Here is a 24,773-nt window from a genome sequence, read left to right as displayed (position 1 = left end):
CTTCCTTCCTTCCTTCCTTCCTTCCTTCCTTCCTTTCTTCTCTCTCTCTCTCTCTCTCTCTCTCTCTCTCTCTCTCTCTTTTTCATTTAGCTTGCTTTAGTGTAGTAAACTCCATAATTATGGTTGTTATTACTTGTAAACTTTATTCAGGAGAGAGTTGAAATAACAAAAAACAGTATCAACATAAGAAACTGTTAGTTGGATACAGATAGATTTTTTTTCTCTTACTCATTTGGTTAATGATTTCATAACTTAAGTATTTTTGTTATCCACTCTTGCATGAGGAAGGCAAAAATTAATACAAATGAAGGCAAAGGAAGCAAGACTGACTTGTTTCTCTTTGGAAAACAAGTAGGTCATTCACGAAAAGGATAAGAGCAATTCAGTAGAAGGGCTATTAACTCAATTTATCACTAAAAACATAATTAAATTAAACAATTGACTTACAAACGAAGTGAAGACACCAGTTGCCTCCAGTTACAGAAAATGACCTCCCACCTCAATATTATCTTTGGCAAGAATCAGAGTGATTTCTCCGGGCTGGAGGGCACCTGATAATTAAGTGTCCATGAAGGCTACATTCTCATATTGTCAGTGCTTGATACCAGTAACTATTGCTTTACAACAAGTCTTTAATCAGATTTTCTGCTGAGATCCCTATAGGATTCTTATCAGGGATGATTGCTCCAGTAAATGTGTGGCTCATTTGTTGTTCTGACACAAAATTGTAGGTGGTGGAATAACCTACTCTTGCATTCTCATTAGGCAGAAATATAACATCAACTTAGAGTACATTTCATTTAATACACTTGTGCATTTTCATCATGTATTAAAGACTTAGTACATCCTTAGTTATCTGAAACAATCTAATCATATCTGAGTATAAGGAATTCATTATATGTCAGTTGGCTTATTTTTGGAGAACAAATATGTTTAACAAAAAAGCCTACTTGACAAACTTCTTTTGTAATTTCTAGGTTAATTATGAAGTCATCCAATTATAAGTTGATCCTTGGGCATAATGCTAATTCACCAGTCTTCTGACCATACATATATCTTCTTAAAAATCTGAAGTAGTATATTAGGTAAATGTTATCGTATAGTGATTGAAATGGCATTACGGTTAACATACATTGTACTTTTGGGTTTTCCATATATACTAAGCTACTAGTGGAAGAAAATATGACATTTGTCCAATTTTATTAAATTGATGATAGAATAATATACTCAAGGAATCTATCTATCTATCTATCTATCTATCTATCTATCTATCTATCTATCTATCTATCTACCTTGTTGGACAGAGCATCCACAACCACTTTTATATATATATATATATATATATAAAAACCAACAAGGTTTTTAAGTCTCTCTACAAAAGAAAACATATAGGCAGTTTTATACCTCAAAAATAATACATTGGACTAGGATACATTAGTGCTGACAGATGTAACTAACCATTATGAGATTGTCAAATATGAAAGTTGCTATTTGAGTACATTGTCATTCTTTCTTAACCGAAAGCTTTTCAAACTGTCTCTCAGGAAAGCATTCTTTACTGAGATAAACAAAAAGTTTAGTGAAACTGCATTTCCACCATGGCAGAGTTATCTGAGAAGCATGTGTTAAAAACAAAAGTTCATATGTACTCTGAACTTTCTGTTCACAACTCAAAATGAAGTAAAAATGTGGTTTAGATCAGTTAAGGTATTAGATTACAATTCCTGAGAAGGGTGTGGTGAGGAGAAACAGAAGGTTATAAAAAAAACAAAAACATTTCCTGATGAAATGGCCGTATTACTAACACAGGTGTAAAGTGTGACATGGATATAAGCAAAAATCAAACAAACCTAGAGACCAAGCCATTATGTTGTTAACACCTTAAGTAAATTCCACTCATAGAGAAGCAGAGTAATTAGAAACAGAGGAGAAAAAGAAATCTCTCTCTCCCTCTCTCTCTCTCTCTCTCTCTCTCTCTCTCTCACACACACACACACACACACACACACACACACACACACATACGGATGAAATCCATTTCTTGAGAGTGGAAGGGTATGGGAATAATTTTACATTTTTACATTTATCGAGCACCTTTTCCTATACCAATAAATATAAAATGTTGGCTTTGTTACTTACGTTGACCTTTAAGACTGACATTTTGAGTAGTTAATATGTTCACATGGTACAAAATTAAAACTATGAAATTTATTTATAAGGTACGGAATCTGTCTCCCAGACTCCCTACAGGCAACCTCTGTTACCAGTTGTTTGTTTCTATCTCCACATATATTCCAGAAATATGTAAGTACTCAAATACAGTATGCTATTACACTGTCTTATTTGATTGTCACAACAAACCAATGGAATTAGCATGGCCAAAGAAACTGAGGCTCAAAGAAGTTCAAATAATTTTCTCAGTTATAGTTAATCAATTTAGTGAGTATCTTGTTTGCTCTAATACAAAGTGAGAGTATATTCAAATGTCAAATTATGTTCTTTCCTGAGGCAAGGCAGAATTCTAACTTGGGAAAATAAGTCTTAGCTAAAAGTCTCAGACCCTTGAGATAGAGCTCAATAATATCTTTGAGTAATGGAATATTTCTAAGTTATTGCAATGCCTGGAGATTTTAATGAGGAAATAAAACTGCTTTCAAGTTGACTATTCCTCTTATGTCATGAAAATGTGACATGATATTTAGCACGGAAAATACTAAGTTTCATTCTTATGTTGTCTTCACAACTGGCATTTATTCTGAGAAGGAAACCAACTACAATTTTTAATAAAACACTTTTAAACAAAGTCATGAAAATATTTATAGGTGGGTAAAATAAAACACTATTAAAAAAACTAAATACTGGAGCAATTTCGTATTGACAAAATTATTTTTATTAAAGGAGATTTGAATAATTAATTTTACAAATGTGATTTGAAAAACTTAGGACACATTATAAGATTTGGGGACTTAATTCAGTAGCTATGCATTGCTCAGGAGAGAATCCATATTTTCTATGGTCATCAGCTCAAAGACACACGACATTTTGGAAAGAAGTTATACTAAACCTTGATAGACTTCATGAACTAAATTTTTTAAGCTATCATCTGGTTTTAAAGTTTACTATTGGTTGAAACTGCTTAATAGCTGTATAAAAAGTATCTGCTGTCAAGATCCATCTAGCCAGTTTATAAGTGGTTTCTGCCAAATATGATATTTTATTTCCCAATATTGGTGAAGGAAGCAGCCCAGAACCACCTTGAAAATTTCTCTTATGTGTTGAAATAAGGAGCATATACTCAAAATCTTTTGGGTAGATACGTTTTCCCAATAGTAAGTCTTTAATACATAATGCACAACCTGTATATTTCAGAGACAGTTGGAAAATATTGGGAAGTGCCATAGAAAATATTTATGTTAAAAAATACTTCATTAAATTAGTAAGCATTCTTTTTAAAGCAGCACAAGAGAAAAATGCCAAGAAAAATCCAACAAGAGGAATTAAATGTACTGAGAGAAGAAGAATTTATAGAATAGTTATAAAAGAAGAAAATAACGTCAATAAAGAAAGTCACAGCTCTTGAATTAAAATGGTGTTGCAGACATTTTGAGAGATTTTACCAGGTCTACTATGGCCTGTTCAATTTTCTGTATCTTGCTATTCAACTGATTCAGAAATTAATTTATGTTGGCTTGAATAATCTTCCTTGTCAGTAAGCACTAAAAACCTCTGAAAGTTACTCAAGTATTTTACAATATTATATAGGTGAAGTCTGGACTTCCATTTAAAAGCTGCTTTTCTGAAATGCCTACTATTCTTTTTTAGACTTACATCCTCTCGTTGTCTCACAACACTTTCCTCATTGTCTTTTCCTTTTCACAAACCTATACAGTTTTTTTTTAAAGAATTTCTAATATAATACCCAAACTGTGGAGTTAAATATTATTTGTGGACTTTGTGTGGTTGCATACCAAATGAACTATGTAATACTTACTTGTCATCATCCTTTCTCGATGGGATATTAAAATAAATAATCAAGCAAATCCCTACTGAGAAGCATACCACAAATTAAATCTGCTTTAGGCACAATTTTATATACTGCTTTTTGAGGAATATCTACCTCTTTTTCAGTATGCAATTTAAATAAGTATAGGCTGCAAGTTGGAACAAGGTTGGATTCCTCCTCCTCTTTGTTTAAGACAATTTTCAAATTTTTGTCCGTGCACTTAAGGAACTCATCCACATGTAATCAGTAGGCCATTTGTGAATAGGAAAATTATAAGTGTGCTAAATTTGCTGCATTCCTTCAGGTCTTAATCTTTTGTTAAAATGCTCCATAAATGGATCAAATGTACTGAAATTGTCCACATTTGAAAAGCAATGGAGGAGACAATTCACACTGCAGTGGTTTTATCCTTAATAGGAAAGGGATCAGTGAAATGTAGTGATAAAGTGAACCTGGAGATGACTGAAAAAAGTCATATCTTCATAGTTAGTGCAGTTTTCAATATGACTAGAGTTTTATTTTGTTCACTAGAAAAATAAAAGTTATTTTTAAAAAGGAAAAGCCTGGCAAAGTTTTATGAATTTCTGACACACCAAATAATAACCTAAATTTATTTTTGTTTTTTGCTTTTTAAAAACAACTTTATTGAAATATAGTTCACAGAACATAATTGACTCATTTAAAGTTACAAATTCAGTGGTTTCATATAGTCACATTGTTGTACATCCTCCATCACCACAATCAACTTCAGAATTTTGTCTTTTTTTTCCCTTTAAATAAGTTCTAACATTGGTTCACTCTAGGTTGTTAGTGATCTTATTATGATGAGAAACATATATATATATATATATATATATATATATATATATATATGTAGTAGAAACTATATATATATGTAGTTCTTGGTCTTTAATTTTAGCTTCTTCCATGGCAACCTAATAAGCCAACTTTTCAGTCCTTGGGAGATTATACACTTGCAGGATTCTCACTGTACTTTCTTTTTTAATGTATTTATTTATTAAATTTATTGGGGTGACAGATATATACAAATGGCTCAACTTCACTAGCTATTAGGGCAATGCAAATCAAAACCACAATGATATACTACCTCACAACTGTTAGAACGGCTATAACCAACAAGACAAATAATAATAAGTGTTGGAGAGTCTGTGGAGGAAAAGGAACCCTCACACACTGCTGGTGGGAATGTAAATTGGTACTGCCACTATGGAAAACAATACGGACGTTCCTCAAAAAATTAAGAAGAGAATTACCATATGACCCAGCAATTCCTCTTCTGGGTATCTACCTAAATTTAGGTTTTCAAAATCTAGATTTATTCAACAAAATTTGATTAGAAATTTTACATTTGGAAATTTTCACTATTATTTTAGTTGTGTTATCAAATCATTACTGTCAGCATTTTATAAAAAAGGAAACAAAATGGTACATAATTTATATGTGATTATATAGGAAAATACATTCAGGAATACAGTAATAACCCAGTGTCTTTTGTGTTTTAGGTTACCGGTTACTCAAAAGTTAAAAGAAGAAGAAAAGAAAGTTTAATGTTGTATAGCTTTTTATTTTGTGTTTATTAAACTCCAGTCCAGAAATGATAAAAATATATATATGAAAAAATAAATAACTTTCAATATGAACTACAATTTTCTCCTTCTTCTGCCTATTTCTATCATTTTATATCCATGCTTTCAAAATATAACTAAGCATTCACTACCCATTTGCAATGTTGAAGGAAAAGAGGAAAGAAGAAAACTAGGAAGGAAGATGATGAGAGAAAAGGGTAGAAGTACACAGAATGTTTTGCTTGATTAAAGTGAAAGAAGAGGGCCTAATGTCAAAAAAGATGAATACAAGAAGGACTTCATTAACTCCAGGTGACACAATGGGGTCTGCCAATTGTACCACCATTTAGACTGATTGCGCATTTAAGTTGTCCAAAGGTTGAGTGTGACAAATTTTGGAACTACAATTAACAAAACTAAATCTCATTCTTTCCTTCTGATTTGTCAAAATTCCCCATTTAAACACCTCTTTCATGAAATAAAAACCAAAACCATTTTCTTTCAAAATAAAAATTTTTAAATTCTAGTGGGGATACATAGTGATTGAGCTGGCAATTTCAAAGATACTGTTAGACCATTTTGAATACAAAGAATCATAGACTAGATAGTGCCATTATCAAAGCAGCATTTAGTTTTTCCTTATTTTCATAATATTTGACAATATCTCAAGTGATACCTTCCTAAAGTGGTTTATGATTAATAATGGAAAATCTTGGCTTATAACAAAGAACATGCAATCAAGTTATTATCTATAGAAAATTCACTGTTTAATTGTTGACTACGCACCTATTAAAAGAGATGCTGTTAGCAGTTTAGGGTCATATGGACTCTTTCCACGGCCATTTTCAAAATGTGAATCTTCCAGCTTAAAAATGTTGTCCTGTAGATAAGAAAAAGAAGGACTCAATTTATTTATAACAAGAACTGTTTTAACATTCCAGTTAATCAAAGAGAGTTTTAGTATTCATGTTCACTATCAGGGGTATTATTATTTGTGTAAACTTTAGAGATGGCAAAATAATTGAAGCAGATTAAAACCTAGATATTACTAGCCAAATATCTACTTATCTTGGTGATTTTTAGTAGCATTTAGCATGTTGCAAGTAATGATGTACAAATGAACTCTAAAGACAAGATATGTCATGATAAAAGTAGAGTGATCATTTTATCATATAGCTATGCCAAGAGTTATCCTAATGGCTCTTGGGGAAAGGTATTTTAAATTTAAATAAAATAGCTCTTTTTATTCCATCACAAAGAGAAAAAAAAAAGCAATCCATTATATTAGATGTCTAGAACAAAGTACACTATCTTACTTTTCTGTATGTACTTTCCAGAAAGAAATGCTAAATAACCAGAGCAGTTATTTTTTCCACTCTTGCCATTTCTATAACTGTGCTGCTTACATGCTTCTCAAGCGTTTTTAAATTACTCATATGTAAGGTGGAAGGTACCTGAAACTATCCTTATGAATTTCTCTAAGTGAGAAATATATGTTAGGGGAGGTGTTCCTGGAGGTAGTATCATTAGAACAACATGCTCATAGGTGATGCATTTTTATTACAGGGGAATCTGTTCAGTTGAGGCTCAAGTACCCTGACACTAGAGTGGACATTTGACTATATATAGAAATATGCACAAGTTCTGAGTAGAAAGTATGCTAGAAAGCACTGCAACAAAAAACATAATAAGGAGGCAACTAACTCATGCCTGATAGCCTGCATTCAGAAAGTATCTAGCTATTGAAACTTCCATGTGATAGTAAAGGAAGTGGGGTGGGTGAGGGGTATTTCTGAGCACTCTTCTCAGAACCAGGTGCTCTAGGGGATTAATTAGGTCAGACTATGTATGTTTTTTTCCAGTAGCACATTAACTCGTCCACAGACTGAAATAAAATAGCTTTTTTGGCAATTTCTCTACTAGTCACATAAAAGTATTTTCTATCTTCTTAGAATAGTAAATTAAATGGTGTTCATTTTATAGCCAATAAGGAACACTTTATTTAATGTTTAATATTTCTGATGGAGCTAATGGCAGAGTTTCAAATCATGACGCTTAAAACTCATCTGAGTTAGGGTGGAAGAGTGAAAAAAAAAAAAGGAAACCAAAAGTGTTCTCCATTTTTTTTATTACTGTGCATGCGAATTACTGATTCTATTCATTGCTCACATTGATTCTGTATTTTGTAATTAGTTATTCCCTAGCAATAATAGTTCTTTAGCTAAGTTCTAAAATTTGCACTGTGATAACCTATGGGGTTTCTCAGAACTGTGCTAAGTTGTAGTGGGAAGGATAGTAATTCAGGAAGCAGGTCTAGATGGGCCAGTGAGTTGCTCTGGTTCTTTGGTCACAACTTAATATCTCTGAGACTCTGGTCCCAAAAGTCTGTGCTGATAATTGACTTGTTTATTGTGAAAACTAAAAAATTGAAATAAAGCTTTTTTAAAGCAGCAAAATAAAACTTAAAGAAAAATAAAACTTATTTTATTTTAGCTCTACTGCTCATATTACCACTATAACAAAATTATACGAAAATTTAATACTATTAAATTTATTATTAAATGCATTACTATTATTGTAACGGTCACTATTCATTACCATTTCCCAGCATAATTTGAAAAAAATATTACTTAAAGACAGTTATATAAGTCACCAAATTACAAACTTGTTTACAAATACAATTTTATCGCAGATACTTGAATATTAAAATTATAATATGAAATTTACTGGCATATGCTAAGACAAAGCACAGAAGAACCTCTTATGAAATATTTAGATGTATTTTGATAAAGATTCGGAACTAATCCAAAAGAAATATGCTTAGTAAAAGATATATACACTACTGCCATAAATTATAAAAAAAATTAGTTTGTTTATATGATTGTTTATCACAGATTAGAGGAAGCAGCAGGGAGAAGTGTTTGTGTGGCTGAAAATGTTGTTATAAATATTCTTATACATTTCTTGTCCTCACAAGGCTTGTTATAATACTGACAAAGATGAAGGAGCTATCCTTCAAAGTATGAGACACTTGATGTCTGGGATCATGTGTCCAAGTTAATAAGATAATGCCAATGTCGATGAGAAGCACTTCCAACCTCGATTTACAAGGTAAAGGATTAGACCTCATAGGAAGAGAGGTTACCTGTGTCAGTTATGATTCAAGAGAAGATGAAAATCTATCCTTTGTCATGGTTTCAGGCCTCCTTTTCCTTTCCTTCTTTTTTCCTTTAAATGTAACTCTTATCCAAATTTCTGGGTATTTACCATATAATTCTTCTATATTCTTGTATGATTCTATTCAACGGTAAAGAATTGAATTTTCTTTCCAGCCTAGTGATACAGGGGACTAGAATAAATATAATTTTATTTTATGAATAGGGGAGTAAAGGACATTTCTTACATACAAATGTTATAGTGTAAAATTCATATCCATGACACCTTGTAATGGGGTCTAAGGGTTTTGAAATCAGATAGAGCTTGGTGTTATCCCTGGCTCTGTCTTTTATGAGCTCTGGACCTCAGGTAATTAAACCTTTCTTAACTCAGATTCCTCACCTGAAAAAGGGAGATAAGAAATTTCATAGAACTGAAGTGAAGATTTACTGTAATGAAGTATATAAAATAATAATTAGTGTGTCCTTGAAAAATATTACATAATTAATTTCCTTTTTATAGTTGCCACAATAAAATCATTATTTCCTACACTGATTGATACATCTTATGTGACATGTAAATGCCTGCCTATATGTTCATCAGTGGAAATTAGGATATATGTTTAAAATATAAGTAAATGCCTTGGACTCTGAAAATGCATTGAAAATTGTTCTTTCCTACAGCTAGACCAGAGTCTAGTTCAAAAGCTTGCCTGAAAAACATCATTAAATAAATGTATAAAAATTATCAATTAATAAGCCTACCCTTTTAATAAGTCTGACAAATTTATTGTGATTGATATGAAGAGACACTGATATTGCTCTTTCTGTTATCTTTGAGTAAGACCTATTAGATGTATAAAGATATTAACCATTGTAAAATAACTTTGTGTTAATATAATTGTATATTAGCATCCTATGTTGTCATATGTAGCATATCACATAGACAATTGTTCAGCTGTACTTGGAAGGCTTTTTGACATCTGATTGCTACTCAATGGTTTTCTGTTTAAAGAGTGTTAAGTAGATCACACGTGCAAATGATAAGACCAAAAAAATCCTAAGAACAATGTACATAGCTAAATTGCATAGTTTATATGTCTTACTTAGGCTGAAATGGTTTTCATTTTCTTAGGAATACATGAACAAAAATCTAGCTGCTTGGATTCTAATTGCTTTAGCAGATATTATGAGCATATTATATAAGTTATTATGCCATATTTTATTACATGATTGCATCAGTTTTCAGCAGCTATTTTTAGCTTTCAAGACCACTCTTTACCCTTTGTCTTTTGGATTTCCTGAATGTTATTAGACTTTGGTGAGGTAAGGCATTAGAGGAAATAATAACTGTGCTAATGTCTAACATAAAGTCTTATAAATTATAAGCCATGGGTGACATTATGGCAATAAATTTCCTAAATCTCAATCTTGTTCAAGGAATATATTTAGGTAATAAAGTTGAACTTTTAGTTGTTTTATTCAATGATTAAAACATAAATGATGTTTGTACAAAAGAAAAGAAAAGAAAATCCTGTATCTATATAATAGAATGACCATTTGGGGTGGGAAACTATATAAAATTGCATCAAATTCAATACTTATTTAAATCAATAGTATTTAAAAGTACATATTATTATATTTTTCAAAATTTGTCTTTTTCCCCTCCTCTTCACAAAAGACACCTTGTTTGCCAGTTATACCAAATTGTCAAGCATCCCCTAGTCATTCCCTACTTTTTCTCATCTCTGCCAGAAATCTCTTCCTCCTCCCCCACTCACCCTCAGCTCTCAACCCCAGGTTGAATTTCCTTTCTTTTAGGCATAAATTCAAAAGTGAGTTCCTAGGAGAAGTCTTTAGAGACTCCTGCAGATAATAATTTATTAGTTTCCTAATTGACAATAGTACACAGGCAATGACTACTATACTGGGTGAAACTACTGGCTTCAGCAAAGAAGATATGTAATAGGATCTTACAGGAAATATTGTGGCGTACTATACTTTGCCCAAAGGAGATCCTTTTGTGGATCAAATTCATCTGGAATTTATTTTTCCTAAATAGGTGACTGTAGATCTATGTAATGCAATACTACAGCGATGAACTACCTGCAGCTATTTAATTAAAATTAAAATTTCCATTCCTTAGTTACTCTAGCTACATTTCAAGTGCTTGACAGTCACAGAAACTTGTAAATACAATACTGCACAGGTGAAAACATCTCCACTTTCACGGAAGTTCTATTGGACAACATGCTCTAGAATCTAGATCCTGAATCCTATTCCCTTAGCCATAAAGAGTAGAATCGGAAATCAGAAGATCCACCTGGGAGAGAAAACACGTCATCAGACCACAGTCACAGTATATAAAGTCCATGAAATATATGAGGAATTATACTAAAAACACTAGTTTAATTTTTGACTTTTTATTAACCAGGGTTTATGCTAAGTAATATTTAACGGCATTGCAAACGAATAAATAAATGTCCAGTATGTTCTTTATTTCATTATTTTCCCATTTGAATCACTTTAATCTACTCGGGCATAAATTTTACCCATTATTTAAAGTTTAGGTCATGATACCCAGTCCACTAACTGTTCATTGATTTTCCCCAGCAGAAAAATATGTTTTATCCCTGGAACTTTCATAGCAATCTGTTCATACCTTCTGTCATTTGTTACCTTTGACCTTGATATTCAACAATGCATGTGTTATTTTTGTCCTGTTAAATTATTTCAAGGTGAGGGACAAATCTTATTCACTACATTTCTCTCAAATACTAAGATATAACTTTGCTTTTGATAAAGCACGATAAAAGAATCAATGAAAGAATGAATGAATAAATGAGTAACTGTGTAAATGAGTACAAGAGGCTCTATAGAAAAACTCTCCAAGGAATAGCAAGAACATAGCCCTGGCTTCTAGGAGCTAATCATTTAAGGATGTGACACGGATATGAATACAATTGTGCAGTAAAGGTCATTCCACAAAACTCAGGTATAAACTAAGTTTTAAAATGATTTTAATAAATATGATTCTCTTTAAGTTTTTCATGTTACATGTGTTGCTATTAATGTATTATTGATATGTGTTATGCACTTCAAAGATGAGTTTTCTCTTACTATAAAGATAAAAAATAAAACCTAATGAAAAAAGAATAACCTTACAGTCCCTTTGGTTTTAAATTCCTGTTCCTCTTTGATTTTCATTGGGCCATGTCATTCTTTACTTATTATTAATATTAATCTTATTAATAAATTATCCCTCTCAATAGAGCCATCTTCATTGACAGGTAAAGTTATTAGAATATTCCTTTGTAGAACTTCAAAATCTTTCTGATCAATGTAACATCTCTCCTGCATATCCCATCATTCCAGTATGACTGTTACCTGACCATTTTTTACTTCAAACATTTCTGGGCTGTAAACAAGTGGAACAGGAAACTGGAGATGCATTGGGCTTGCCAAATGTAATTTTCTGCTTATAAAATACAAAATTACTTATTATTTTTTCATCTTTATATTTATTTTATAACTTTCTAATTTATATGTTTTTATTAAACATTAATATAAATGTTAATTGATGCACTAAATACATATTGAGCCTTGACTATGTAAGAATTCTGTTTGGAATATGAAGGTGAAATGTTTAATTGTTTAACTCAAGGAGCATAACAAAAATTATGCATAACAAGGAATCACAACAAAAATTATATGACAATAATATATTACACACATGATGTGACAATTTTTATAAAGTATTTGATAGCTATTTCACTTAACATTGAACGAAGTGCTAACGATGTTCTAAGACTTCATGCATATTATTTCACTTAATATTCAAACAACCCCACCATTATTACACCAGCTTTACAGATAAGAAACTGAGACATTTTAAAGATAATATGAAAAGTCATAAAGTTAATAAGTGATAGAATAAGAATTTGATAACAGAACTGTCTCTTTCTAAAGCCATGTTTTTAACCATATAAAAAAGTGCATAAATATGTGAGATGTGCCCTAAAATAGTAGAAAATGGCAAACACAGAAGATTAAAAATAGGGATAGATAATTTTCTATTTTAGTATATGAAGAAAGGCTTTATTTGATTTAGTTTTTGAGAGATGTATTTTGATGGAAGATGAGTAGATTTGCAAGTATGAATAGATGTATGTCTATGCATTGGTTGTGGGTGCAGAAGGTCACAGGAGCTCATAGAGGGAGGACAGAGGAAAACAGGGAGGCAGATAATTCTATCTAGAGTAAATGGCATGAACAAAGGCCCCTCAAAAATAAATACAATTCATATTTGAGATACAACATAAAGTTGAGTTTAGACGATGAAGAATATGTACATATACTAAGAGATAAGACTGAAAATAAATTTGGAATCAACTGTGGAAAGTTTTCTGTGCCAGAATAAGCAATTTAGTCTGTATTCAGAAGGTGTCAGTGACACAATGATAATATTTGTTGGAGAACAACAGCATCAAAGAGGGGCAATATTATGATGAGTCTGACAGTGATGTATAGGAAGATTTAGAGACATAGGAGCATGGTAGCCGGAAAATAACTATTGCCATTGCCTGGAGAGGGAGAGAATTAGTCTTACTACACAATTTGAAGAAATTTTGTATGTTGCACGTTGTGACTTGGTCAAATCATTTAGCTTCTTTGTTGCTCACATTCCTCAAATTCTGTTGTATCATAATCTCCTTTGATATTCCAGCAAATCTATGAATTCTTTCCTTAAGAAAATTGAAGCTAAGTGTACATACATTTTATAGGCAATCTCGAGAGTTTATTGACTTTATGTTTTCATGGTAAAGAGGCCCAAATTAGTTATTCTCCAGAGAAATTTTCATTTCTAACAAGGTGTGATCCTATCATCCGCTCACTCTGAATTTGGACATTTGCTTCTGTTGTTCTTTGTTCCCCTCCTTGAACATAACTATAAGGATTATCCAGATTTTTAAAACTCATTCTCTACATACTATTATTCGAACTAAATGTATTTTTTTTATAAATTCAGCTCCTGAACTTCAGCCTCAATCCCTCTGCTATTCTAATCACTCAAACGTGGGTTTCCTGGCCTGCATGAAATCTCCTTATTTTCCATAGTTATTTCAAAATTGAGAGCTATTAAGAGTCCTTGGCCCTTCAAAAGAATATAGGAGCAATTATGAGTAATAAACTTCAAAAAATTAGTCTGTCAGAAATAGTTAGTTGACAATATGCATTGTGGGAAGATACAAAGGAAATGTAACTCTGGTCTCTGTCAATGGGTGCTGAGAAATTTAAAAAGTAATGCTATGTGAATAAAGCAAGTATAATTTTCTGCCCTGATTATAATGTATTAGTCCTGACTTAGATTTACTATGATTTCAGCCATATCATATTAGAATTTTATTTTTCCCTACAATAGAACAAACAAAAAATGCTGCAAGTAAAAGACTATTGATTGAAAAAATAAACTTGGTGAAAAATAAGTTTAAGGAAAAGGTATACCTATAAGGGCTTTTAGGCCTGAGTATATTAACAAGTAACTTCTATTCATATTAACTAATAGTTCTGAGTATTTTTAGATGTATACTAATTATAATGTTTGGTTTTAAATCCAAAATGTAGTTGTTGGAAGCTAAAATATTTTGAATACATAATTATAATTATTATACTTAATAATGGCCACAATTTTATTTTTCAATATACATTTTAGAAAAAAAAATTTCCTCAACGAGTGTAACTACAAAACCCACTATAAGTGTTTTGACTCCAAGGTATTTTATCTATTAAATTAAATAATAAAAAAGTCCAGTTATATAAAATATAGTCCAGTTTAATATTTATGATACATATGATTGATCTCGTTACATCAATGCACACTTTTTTATTGAATACAAATTTTGTTTCTGAGGAATTCTTAGGATCCAAACTTGAAATAAGGAGAATATCATTAATGTAAACAACATTTCCATTAAGTTCACCTACAGTATGAAGGTAAGAGGGGATGGTTGGCCCCTGGCTTCACTGATTTCAATTTCTAATGTATCTGTATGGAGGAAATCTCACCTCTGAAATCCGTTTCCAGAGATTATATGGCTTTTCAGTGACCCAGAATTTTCTTGTTATTTGACCTTTAAGGTAGATGTGATAAAAATATTACTGTTTATAAATTATGAAATCTCGATACTATGACCTATTGTGCCAATTGTTGATTGTAAGTTTTAAAACGTGTTTATAAAATCTCTGAAATGTCACTATTCTTATCTATGAAATGGAAACACTCCACATAATTGCCTCAAGGATTGAATAATATATAATGTGTATTAATCTAGGAAGTATACTTAAGACATGTAGAATTTTAGTTAATAATAGTTATTTTAATTATCATAAATACACTATTAGTGATATATCTTTGCTATATAACATGCCTATAATTTATTTTCTATGATAATACTAGCTAATATCTGTTAGGCAACTATCAGCCAAGCACACTCACCTAAGTGCTTTGCCAGTATCCACATTTTTATCTTCACAATACCTCTTGAAATAGTGTGATTATCTTAATTTTGTAGATGGAGTAACAAGGAGAGGAGAAAAGGACTTGCCTAAGATCACCCAGCTAGTATATAGCAGAGCCAGGTAACCTGGTTCCCAAAACAGTAATAAATGGAGGGGATTAGAAAAATCTAATCTTTGTGTGTGTTTGATTTGCACAACTATGTTACTTTATGAATGCATGTCATACATAAAGTGTTATACATAATATCCCTTAACTCAGTTTTGCACTCCCTGTAGTTCATGCACATGTTAACCCTGCACTAATCTTAACTGAAGTAACACTGTATTTAATGTAGTCCTCATATTATACTATTAATATATTAAAGAAAAAGAGAAGAATTAACCAATTTCTAACTTGTTTGCAGAAAAATATATGGAGTCACTTTGTTTTCAAGTTTGTGAAAAGTTAGTATCATTTTATTCATTGTCCTCCTAGTAACAATATGTACATATATACAGTCTTTACAGCTGGATTAAATAGAATTTGTCCTCCAAATTTAAGGGACCTGAATGTATCTGGGTTCCCCAAACAAACATTAGTGGCATAATTCATCTGCTTTTTGTCATCATTAAAATTAATGACATAAACCAGGGAAAACAAAAAGCATATGTGTTCATACTTCATGCAGATTATATTTTTAATAAGAGCTTAATTTGAGTTTATGCAGATATCACGTACCTGTCATGATATAATTATTCAGCTATGAATGCATGTTAACTCCCAAGGTACATAACAATGAAACAAAAAACTTCTATCTTGGTTAAAATGAGAAATTCCAGAACATGAACAATTTACTCTACAATGGTTTGCCCCAGTGAGACCTGGTAAAGTAAGCTCAATCAAAGAGCAAATCTATGGCCCACAAAAATACAAAGTGGAACAATTCACTTGACTCTCCATGCATATTTTAAGTCTTCTATTTTTAAAATATAGTAACTTTTTATTTTCCATATTATAATTTCATAAAGCATCAGAATGTTTTGTTGTTGTTGTTGCTGTTTTTTGTATCTTAAATTGCGGAAGTATAGATATTACTTTCTACTACTTCTTTTTATAAATGTTTGTCACATTCATGATTAGACAACACTGGGAAATGTTATCAACCTAAATGTAAATATGTCAATAGAAAAGAGCATATGACCTGTCAGAAGAATTGGAATCTACTTTTACGGTTTCTTTACACTTCAAGATTTTTTGATAGATACAATCTGAGAAGCAATGATGGCAAAAGAATTAATATTTTATTTATACCAAGCTTTGTTTTAGCAAAGCCCTGTCATTCAAGTGTCACAGTCAGATGAATCAGATGATATATGATTTACTTTTAGCAAATTGGAAAATATTTCAAAAAATTATTATTTAGGTAAAAGTATTGAAGGAAGTGTCAATTCTTGGTAAGAATATAAATTTTGAAGAATAATTTGGGATTTAGAAAGATCATTCAAAATGTCCATATACTTTATCTTGGTTACTTTGCTCTTGGAAATACATACAAATGAAAAGAAAAAAATAAGAAAAAAATTAAAGCAAGAAGAGGTTCATTCATGGTATTTAGAATTCTGGGGAAAAAATTAAATATCAATAAGAAGGGAATAGTAAACTATGGCATATCTACATAATTGAATATGATGTGGGCATTAAAATAGGTGTTTGTATTAAATGTTATAATACAATAATTTGTATGTGTGAGGGATTGGTTGCAGGAGCCCTGCAGATACCAAAATCCTAGGATGCTCAACTCCCTAGAGGCTGCATACCCATGAGTTCCACATCCATGGATCCAACCAACTGTAGATTCAACTAACCGCTGATAAGGAGGGCCACCTGTTTCTAGAATTAATGCATCTGTGAAATCATTGTGGATGTAACATGTAATAATGCAACAACTATGTGAGATGAATAAAAAAAAAAAGGAAGGAAATGCATTAAAATACTGTTTTTAGCTGATGTTATTTGGACATTTTCTCTAATTTTAATATATTATACAATGATCATCCAGCACATGTACGTATGTGTACACACACACACATACACACACACACACATATAGTCTCTATATACTGCTTTCTAAGTAAATATTTAAATTTGCAGTGCATAGATTGAATCTGGCCCAGAGACATGCTTTATTTACTTGAAGAGGGTTCTGAAATCTTGAATATAAATGCCTTTTCTGGGAATCAAGATTTCTATTAAGAAAAATAAATGTTTCAGTTACTCCTTATTCTTTTAAGTTTCCTTCTTCACCTTTCTGTGCCACCTACATGGCCACTGTGGATATTTGAGTTTGCAATTCCCATAAAGAATTGCAAACTCAACTACTTGTACTTGTCATCTAATACTCCCCATTTTTCAGATTTATTTCAAATATCATAGTCCTCCAAGGGCTGTAGTCAGGCTCTCATATCTCTTGTTGAAAGTACTGTAAGGGTTAGCAATTAATCAAGGTTAAACTTAGAAGTTAATGGGAACTTCAAAGTGATTTAAAACTCTAATTGTCATTGTGTCATATATCTCCATAGCTTTTCACTCAGTTTTTAAATAATTAAATTGATCTACATACTCACTACTGTTTAAAATGCATATGTTTTATTTAGAAAAGAAATTTATCATTCCAAATATTTATATCTAGGTTAATTATCCATAATCCTTAACAGCTGAACTTTAAGGATGTGTGGTTATCTACTGCAAACTACAGTCCTCAGAGATGTACCTAGATATTGGATAGCGTCCTTTGCTTTCAAATTAATGAACACGGAGACATTCTATATCACATGTTGAGTTGACTTTTGGGTCAGTATCTCTAATTTACTATAGTAAACACTTGAAATATTTATAAATGAATCTCTGTCACTGGTGGAAGTAAATTCTGCCTATAAAGCAAGGCTTCTTATTTTTCAAATAAACAATTACGTAACCTGAAATAAATTGAGCATTTTTATTTGATTTATTAATTAGAATGTTTGATGTTGAAAATTATTCTGTACACCTATAATTACCATTTACATGGACTTGAAATTTATATCATTCTAAATGATATTTTCAATTAGAGAACATATAATAAATCTCTATTATAAATTATTTTAAGAGTAGTTGATAGCTCAATTAATATCTTGCTCAGCTTATTCATGACCATTTACAATCCTTAAAAATGTACTATAATCTTTGTCATTAAAAATTTTAAATCTAGGGAGAATGCTAACACATAAAAATTAAGAATAGTAAAAAAATAATTACCAGAAGTTATGATATATATTCCTACATACTTTGTGTTATGCAAATTCAAAATGGAGAGATGAAAGAGATGGTTTAAATAAGTTGAAGCAAAAATGCACACCATATATTTCTGTTTTATCACCATCTTAATTATCCACGCTAGAGTTTTATGTCAGCAAACACAGAAGCAACAGGTATATGCTTTGAAACAGTAGAATATATTGTATACATTTCATTCACTTTCAAATTGTGAATTATCTGAAATGCATTCTAGTTACAAAGCTAAATAATAGTAAGTGGTAGGAAGTGAAAAGTAGAAAGAGCTCAAGGTGATTAAGAGGAGTGGGAAGGAAAACAAAAATGGCATCAGGTATATCGCGGAGTAGTAAATCCTAAGGAATTTAGGTAATTTCTAATGTTATTGCCATCATTAAAGAATCCTGTATTAATAAATAAAGCAAAGGCTATTTGAAAAACAGTTTTTCTTTTAGTCACCTTTATTTATGATGTTGCATAAAGACAATATTCCTTAATTTAAAAATAAAAGGTTGTATTATGTTAAGCTTGAAAAAATTTAGTCCCGAGGTCCTCTCCAAGGGACAACCAAGGAAAATCTAGGAGGATCTTGAATAAAGAAAATCTACAGGTAAAGTCTATAATGTTCTTAGCTTTTAAGTTCAAAGAATTCCTATAAATCATTTATTAATTCAAAATCACAAGAGATGAAGTCATCTAATATTTGCATACGGATAGAAAAACTAAATTTTGATTTTTGTGACAAATTAAAATATTACAGATGTCATGTTCTCACAGCAATCATATATACCTTAAAAAGTACATATTCAAATCTTGTCTGATTTTCATATTATCAGTTAAATTATATATAATGCCAAATGCTAGTGCTATTCATTACTGTATCATTACAGTTATATTAAAAAACAGAAGTTCAGCCTCAAAATTTGATATTAGAATTAAGCAGTTGACCATTTCTCTTCATAGAAATATATAAAAATATTTTTAAAAAATAGCTTGTCAAAATGCAAACCACGTCCAAATTTGACTGAAAACTGATCACTTAAAATTACTTTGGTAAATAAAGCAATTTCTGTTATTTTCTATCTTCAAATTTATATTAAAGGGCATTAAATTAAGAGGATTTTATAAAAGATGGTTTCCAATATATATTTATTATATATAAATTTACATATTTACTAATGTAATTGACTAAATATGAATATAATTAACTAAATGATAATTTGAAACCACATCTTTTTTTTTTACTATCGATTAGAACTACATTTCTTTAAAATGTACATATTTCTTTAAAATTATATATAATGAATTTAAGTAAAACAAAAATGATGATTGACTCAAATATAAATAACATCCAGGTAGTTTTTATTTATTAATATTATTATGTTATATAACTCATCAAAACAGATAAAATCACTGAAATTCAGAAAGAAATAAGTGATAATTCAATATTTCAGTTTTAGAATCTTTTCCACCAAATAATTCCACCTCTTAACCTTGTGGATTATTGTTACAACCTTTATTCCTAAATTCACAGTGCCAAAGACATCATTCTATACACAATATAACCTTGTGTGGCATTACAAATTATCTTATGTTTATTTTTGTTGACCTGTTTCAGTCCAGATTTCTGCTGGGCTGAGCAACAGTAATCATACAAGCGATGTGTGTTTGATAGGCTTAGATGTGCAACTAGTTCAATGAACTTTCAGCTGGTTGTACATTTAATGTCTTGATTTTTGAATATGACTTAATTTTATAGAATAATTTATACTTTTGCTACAGTTCTCAATTTAGCTCTTTCAAGTCTCTAAGATTTATTTATTTATTTTTGGAAAGCTTTTAAAAAACTGATCATAAAGACCAGAAAATGACTACCTGCATATTGTTTCCATGCATACATATTTTGAATAAATGATCATACGTATTTTGAATAAATGATCAAATAGCTATAAGATAAAATTTTATTTATATTTTATTTGAAGGTAATTATAAAATCAGAATAGATAATAAGTAATTAAACAGTAGGAAAATTTTGTCTAGCTAATGAATTGTAATTCTGTACATGTTGCTTTACAAATTCTCAGAAACATTTGAAAACATAAAGGAGATCAATCATATTGATGGATAATTGAACTAAGACAATGAATTGAGAATAAATGTATAACAAATTAGGTGAAACAGCTTATGGCATGATCTAGTTATTACAATTTTCCATAAATCATAAAACAATCCCCCAAATCCACCTTGTTTAGAATGACTCATAGATAATAAGGAATTGCAAGGATTTTTTTGGGGGAGATTCATCTAGTATGTTAAATGATTAGCAGTATAAATATTGCTGCTCTATAGGGTATTATAAAAGTCCTCCCAAAAGAGGCAAACCACTTTCTTTAAAAAGATACTTTTGTCTTTTTTCAAAATAAAATAATTTTGTTTCTGAAATTTGAGCTTAGTTTCCTATCATTTAAATTTTATGCTCCCATATACGGCATGTATTAGAAATCTAGCTCCTCTTTATTTGAAGACACTCAAATTTTGCCAATGGCAAGGTAATACATTTAAGGAAATATGGAAAATTAGGTAGCTCTCTAGAAGATTAATAGAAAGGCACAACATGCATTTGCCTCAAATATCCTAGTGCTTAAGTCAAAATTTCTGTACAGGAGCAAAATAAGGTAGGGATCTGTTCTCAACAGCAAGGGAATTGTTTTTGCCCTTATAGACTGCCCAATATTCGGAAAACCTACGCTCAAGCTGCTACTCACTGTTGTTATTCTTTGTCAAAGATAAGGCCATCAGGAAAAATAAAGTTACAGTGTGTTGAAACCTGAAAATGCTTCTGTAATGTGATGCCTAAAAATGTGGGTTTCTGGAAGGATGTGACGAATTAAGGATATGTCAATATCCTTAATTCCAAAAGTGAGGGAGTGAGGGAGGATGCTACATTTGGAATAAGTTTTTTTTTGTTTTTTTTTTTGGCTAACTGCATGGATGGACTATATTGAAGTTTAGGAGAGAAAAAGGAGGATGAGAGGGGGTGTCATAGGAAATGAGAACACAGATGTAGGAGGATATCATATTAGACTGAGCTTTGAAACTGAACATAAAATTTTAGACACTATTCTGGGGGTGAAAAGTATCTGGTGGGCTGGGATGAGGCCAGTGAGTGGACACTAACGGAACTGAAAAACTGCTGCAAGATCAAGGAAGGAGAAATATGAGAAGAATTAATTTGAATAATATTCTGAATAATGTGCTAAAGTTCTAAACTATAGCACAACTGGAAATTTTGAAATTATGATTTTTTTCTTGCAGATAAAATTCTAGTAACATTTAATAGAGGATAATTAGAAAACATGGATTGTATTTGTTGAACTGTTTATATTATACGATTAATTTCATCTTCAGCATCCACTCATATTACTCTAATTTTTGTATCTTCCTTACCCTTTTAAAAATAAATGAAGCTACCATTTTCCACTAATATATTGTATCCCTCTTTCCCTTCCTTTTAAAAATAAATAAGGCAAAAAAGAAAAGATGCATATGAATGGTTTAACAGGAAGACACAGCTCATTGTTAAAAACTTTGACACATCAGTTTTTTGGAAGAGGAAGTACTCCTGATCTTTAAATGTATGGTCAATCCAGACTACTTGCCTCCCATGTAATTTTAGGTGGGTTTTTTTTTTTTTTGGTTTTGTTTTGTTTTCTTTGTTTGTTTGTTTGTTTTTGCCACTATTGGGCAAAATTATAATTGCTTCAACTCCCAAAGATAAGCAGCTGCCCGAGATCAGAGCGATGTTCTTGTTCTTGTTTTCCCTATCCCGTTGCTGTTATAAATTCTCTTGTGTGCTCTGATTGAAAATTTCACAGAACGGGAACATGAACATCAAAGGCATACAGCTTGCTGCTGTTGATGCAGCTACTCCAAACTCGACTGCCACCACTGCCTTTCCCAGCCCTTCTCTGGTCCTCGCATTAAGTCACAGCGGCACAAGTTGAGAAAACAGGAGGTGCCAGGTCCTGCACCGGCCACTTCCATCCAGTCTTTGGAATTAGAGTGCTTGGGTTTGAATCCAGGCTCTACTGTTCTGTAGTTGTATGCCTCTGACTTTCACTTTTGTCAGGCTTCCTTCTATATGACAATAGCATATAGAATTTTTGCTATTATTTTTATTATTGTTATTTTCATATTGTATTTATGTTCCTCACAAATGAGCTATGAGGTAGATATTATTTTCTTCATTTGACAGTTAAAAGGACTGCTTATGCCCCAGGGGTACAATGAATAATTAACAGAGTTGGATTTACAATAATTATATGCATAGCTAAGGTATTATAATAGAAGATAATAGGCTTAACTGTTCATGAAACGTACGATTTTTTTAAATTCATAGGAAAAATGATGCAGTTTGTGTACTGAGAAAATATTATAACAACAAGGAACTATTATTTCTATTATTATAACTATTATTGCTCTACCAGAGGTTGTCTTGTTTCTTCCTATGCTCAGAAATGATAAGCAGGGGCCTGTGTAAAAAATGATAGACCCAAGAAACAGGTTTGAATATGTAATAATTGATTTCTACAGTATTTTTCATGATCCTGCCTCATGCCAGGGGCTGGGGTTCCATAGCTGAACAAAACAGTGTCAGTCCTTTGGCACTCACAGTTTTGTAGGGAAGACAGACATTAAACAAATACACAACATCCATGTAATTTAAATGTATAATATCTATAAAGGACAATATCATGTGAAAAATATGATGGTGATTTAACTTAGGTAAGGTCTGGGAATTAGGTAGCCATAAAGGCTTCCCAGAGAGAAGGACAGCTCAGTGGAAATCTGAGGGGTAAACAGAAGTCATGCAGAAAAGTGTTTAAGGGTAACTGAAAAATAGTAGTTTATAGTTGTCGTTTTACTGGTATCAGTGTTACTACTATCCTCTTGAAACCCTTTCTGAACATTTCATTCCCACTGACCTCTGCTCTTGAAAAGCAATTGCATTGTATCATATTCTTTCATTGGCCCTTCATTTATGTTTTTGCATTTTGTTTTACTCTCGTTCCTCTGACCCTTGCAGTATTCTTCCCATTTTCTGAAATGACCCTATTCATGTCTTGGTTATTTTTGGAAGTAGCTCAAATACTCCTAGGCAAAAGTGGACATTCCAAAATCAGTGCTTCCATGGCATTTTGTACATAACTATAGTATAACTGGTCATTGCTTTATGTTACATATGATTTTTTTCCCAAAGGGCCATGTAGTTCTGAGGACAGAAAACATGTCAAATCTATCGTTTAACTATAAATCCATCATGTTGCTATTATGGCTACACGAGCACAAAAAGTATTTGTTGGAAATATGTTTCTTGACTATGACAGTTTTATGTCACTAACTAAATTCCGAGTTATTTAAGGGCAAGATTCCTATGTTACATAGTTCAATTGTATTTGCCTCAATCATAATATGACACAAGTGATATTCTGCGTGTGTTGTATGCTGATTGGTTGTGAATACATTTTCACATCTATTTAAAGATAATGGAATATTTTATTTTCCTTTGACTATAAAATTGGACATATTTAGAAAAATGGTGTTAAATGCATGATCCTATTTATTTTTCCAACTTTCTTCCCACCAAGATGAAAACCACCATAATCTGAAATATTAGTTGGAGAATTGAAAAATAAATAAAATATAATTATCCCTTTGCTAGTTAGAAGGCTCTGTTGCTGCTTTGAATGTTCTTTTATGCTACAAAAATTTTCAGCATTTGAAAAAAATGGGAAGGGGTTTTATTTGTTCAAAAAAGCAAAGTTATTTGCTTAACTTTTTGAGCTTATACTAAGAATAAAAAAAAATACATCATTAAAGATCCAATGATGAGTCAATTTAGAGCTGTTAGGAACAAGAATGACACTTGGTGAAAAGTTATATATAAACACTCATCTGAACATTACTTGGCAACATGTTTTCAGAGTTGTGTAAAACGCTTCCCTTTAAATAAGAACAGAAATCTCAATATTTTACTTAGTTCAGCTTTCAGTGTTCTGTCCGGTACTCCATATGCAGAAGAATGTATGACACACATTACCATTACTACAGTGGTACAAATGTTGCCATTTTAAAAATAAAGCAAGTTTTTATTTGTGGTAAAGTCTTCAACAAGAGTATTTTTAACTTCATAGATACAAATCTACAAAACTTGTCAACTT

The 24,773-nt window shown here is 31.3% G+C and overlaps 1 protein-coding gene across 6 annotated transcripts in view; it reads right to left on the bottom strand.

Moving 5' to 3' along the window:
* SEMA3A (semaphorin 3A) overlaps positions 1–24,773 on the bottom strand; it is a 488,784-nt gene that overhangs the window by 85,569 nt on the left and 378,442 nt on the right. For all 6 annotated transcript variants that reach the window (XM_033088936.1, XM_033088935.1, XM_033088937.1 and 3 more), the window contains one exon: positions 6,376–6,469. In XM_033088936.1, coding sequence (XP_032944827.1) covers positions 6,376–6,469 — 94 coding nt within the window. The remainder of the gene's footprint in view (positions 1–6,375; positions 6,470–24,773) is intronic.

The sequence above is a fragment of the Rhinolophus ferrumequinum genome, chromosome 20 (genome assembly GCF_004115265.2).
Source record: "Rhinolophus ferrumequinum isolate MPI-CBG mRhiFer1 chromosome 20, mRhiFer1_v1.p, whole genome shotgun sequence".
Lineage (NCBI taxonomy): Eukaryota > Metazoa > Chordata > Mammalia > Chiroptera > Rhinolophidae > Rhinolophus > Rhinolophus ferrumequinum.
Note: the sequence above shows the minus strand (reverse complement) of the source record. Positions and strands in the feature narration are given on the sequence as shown.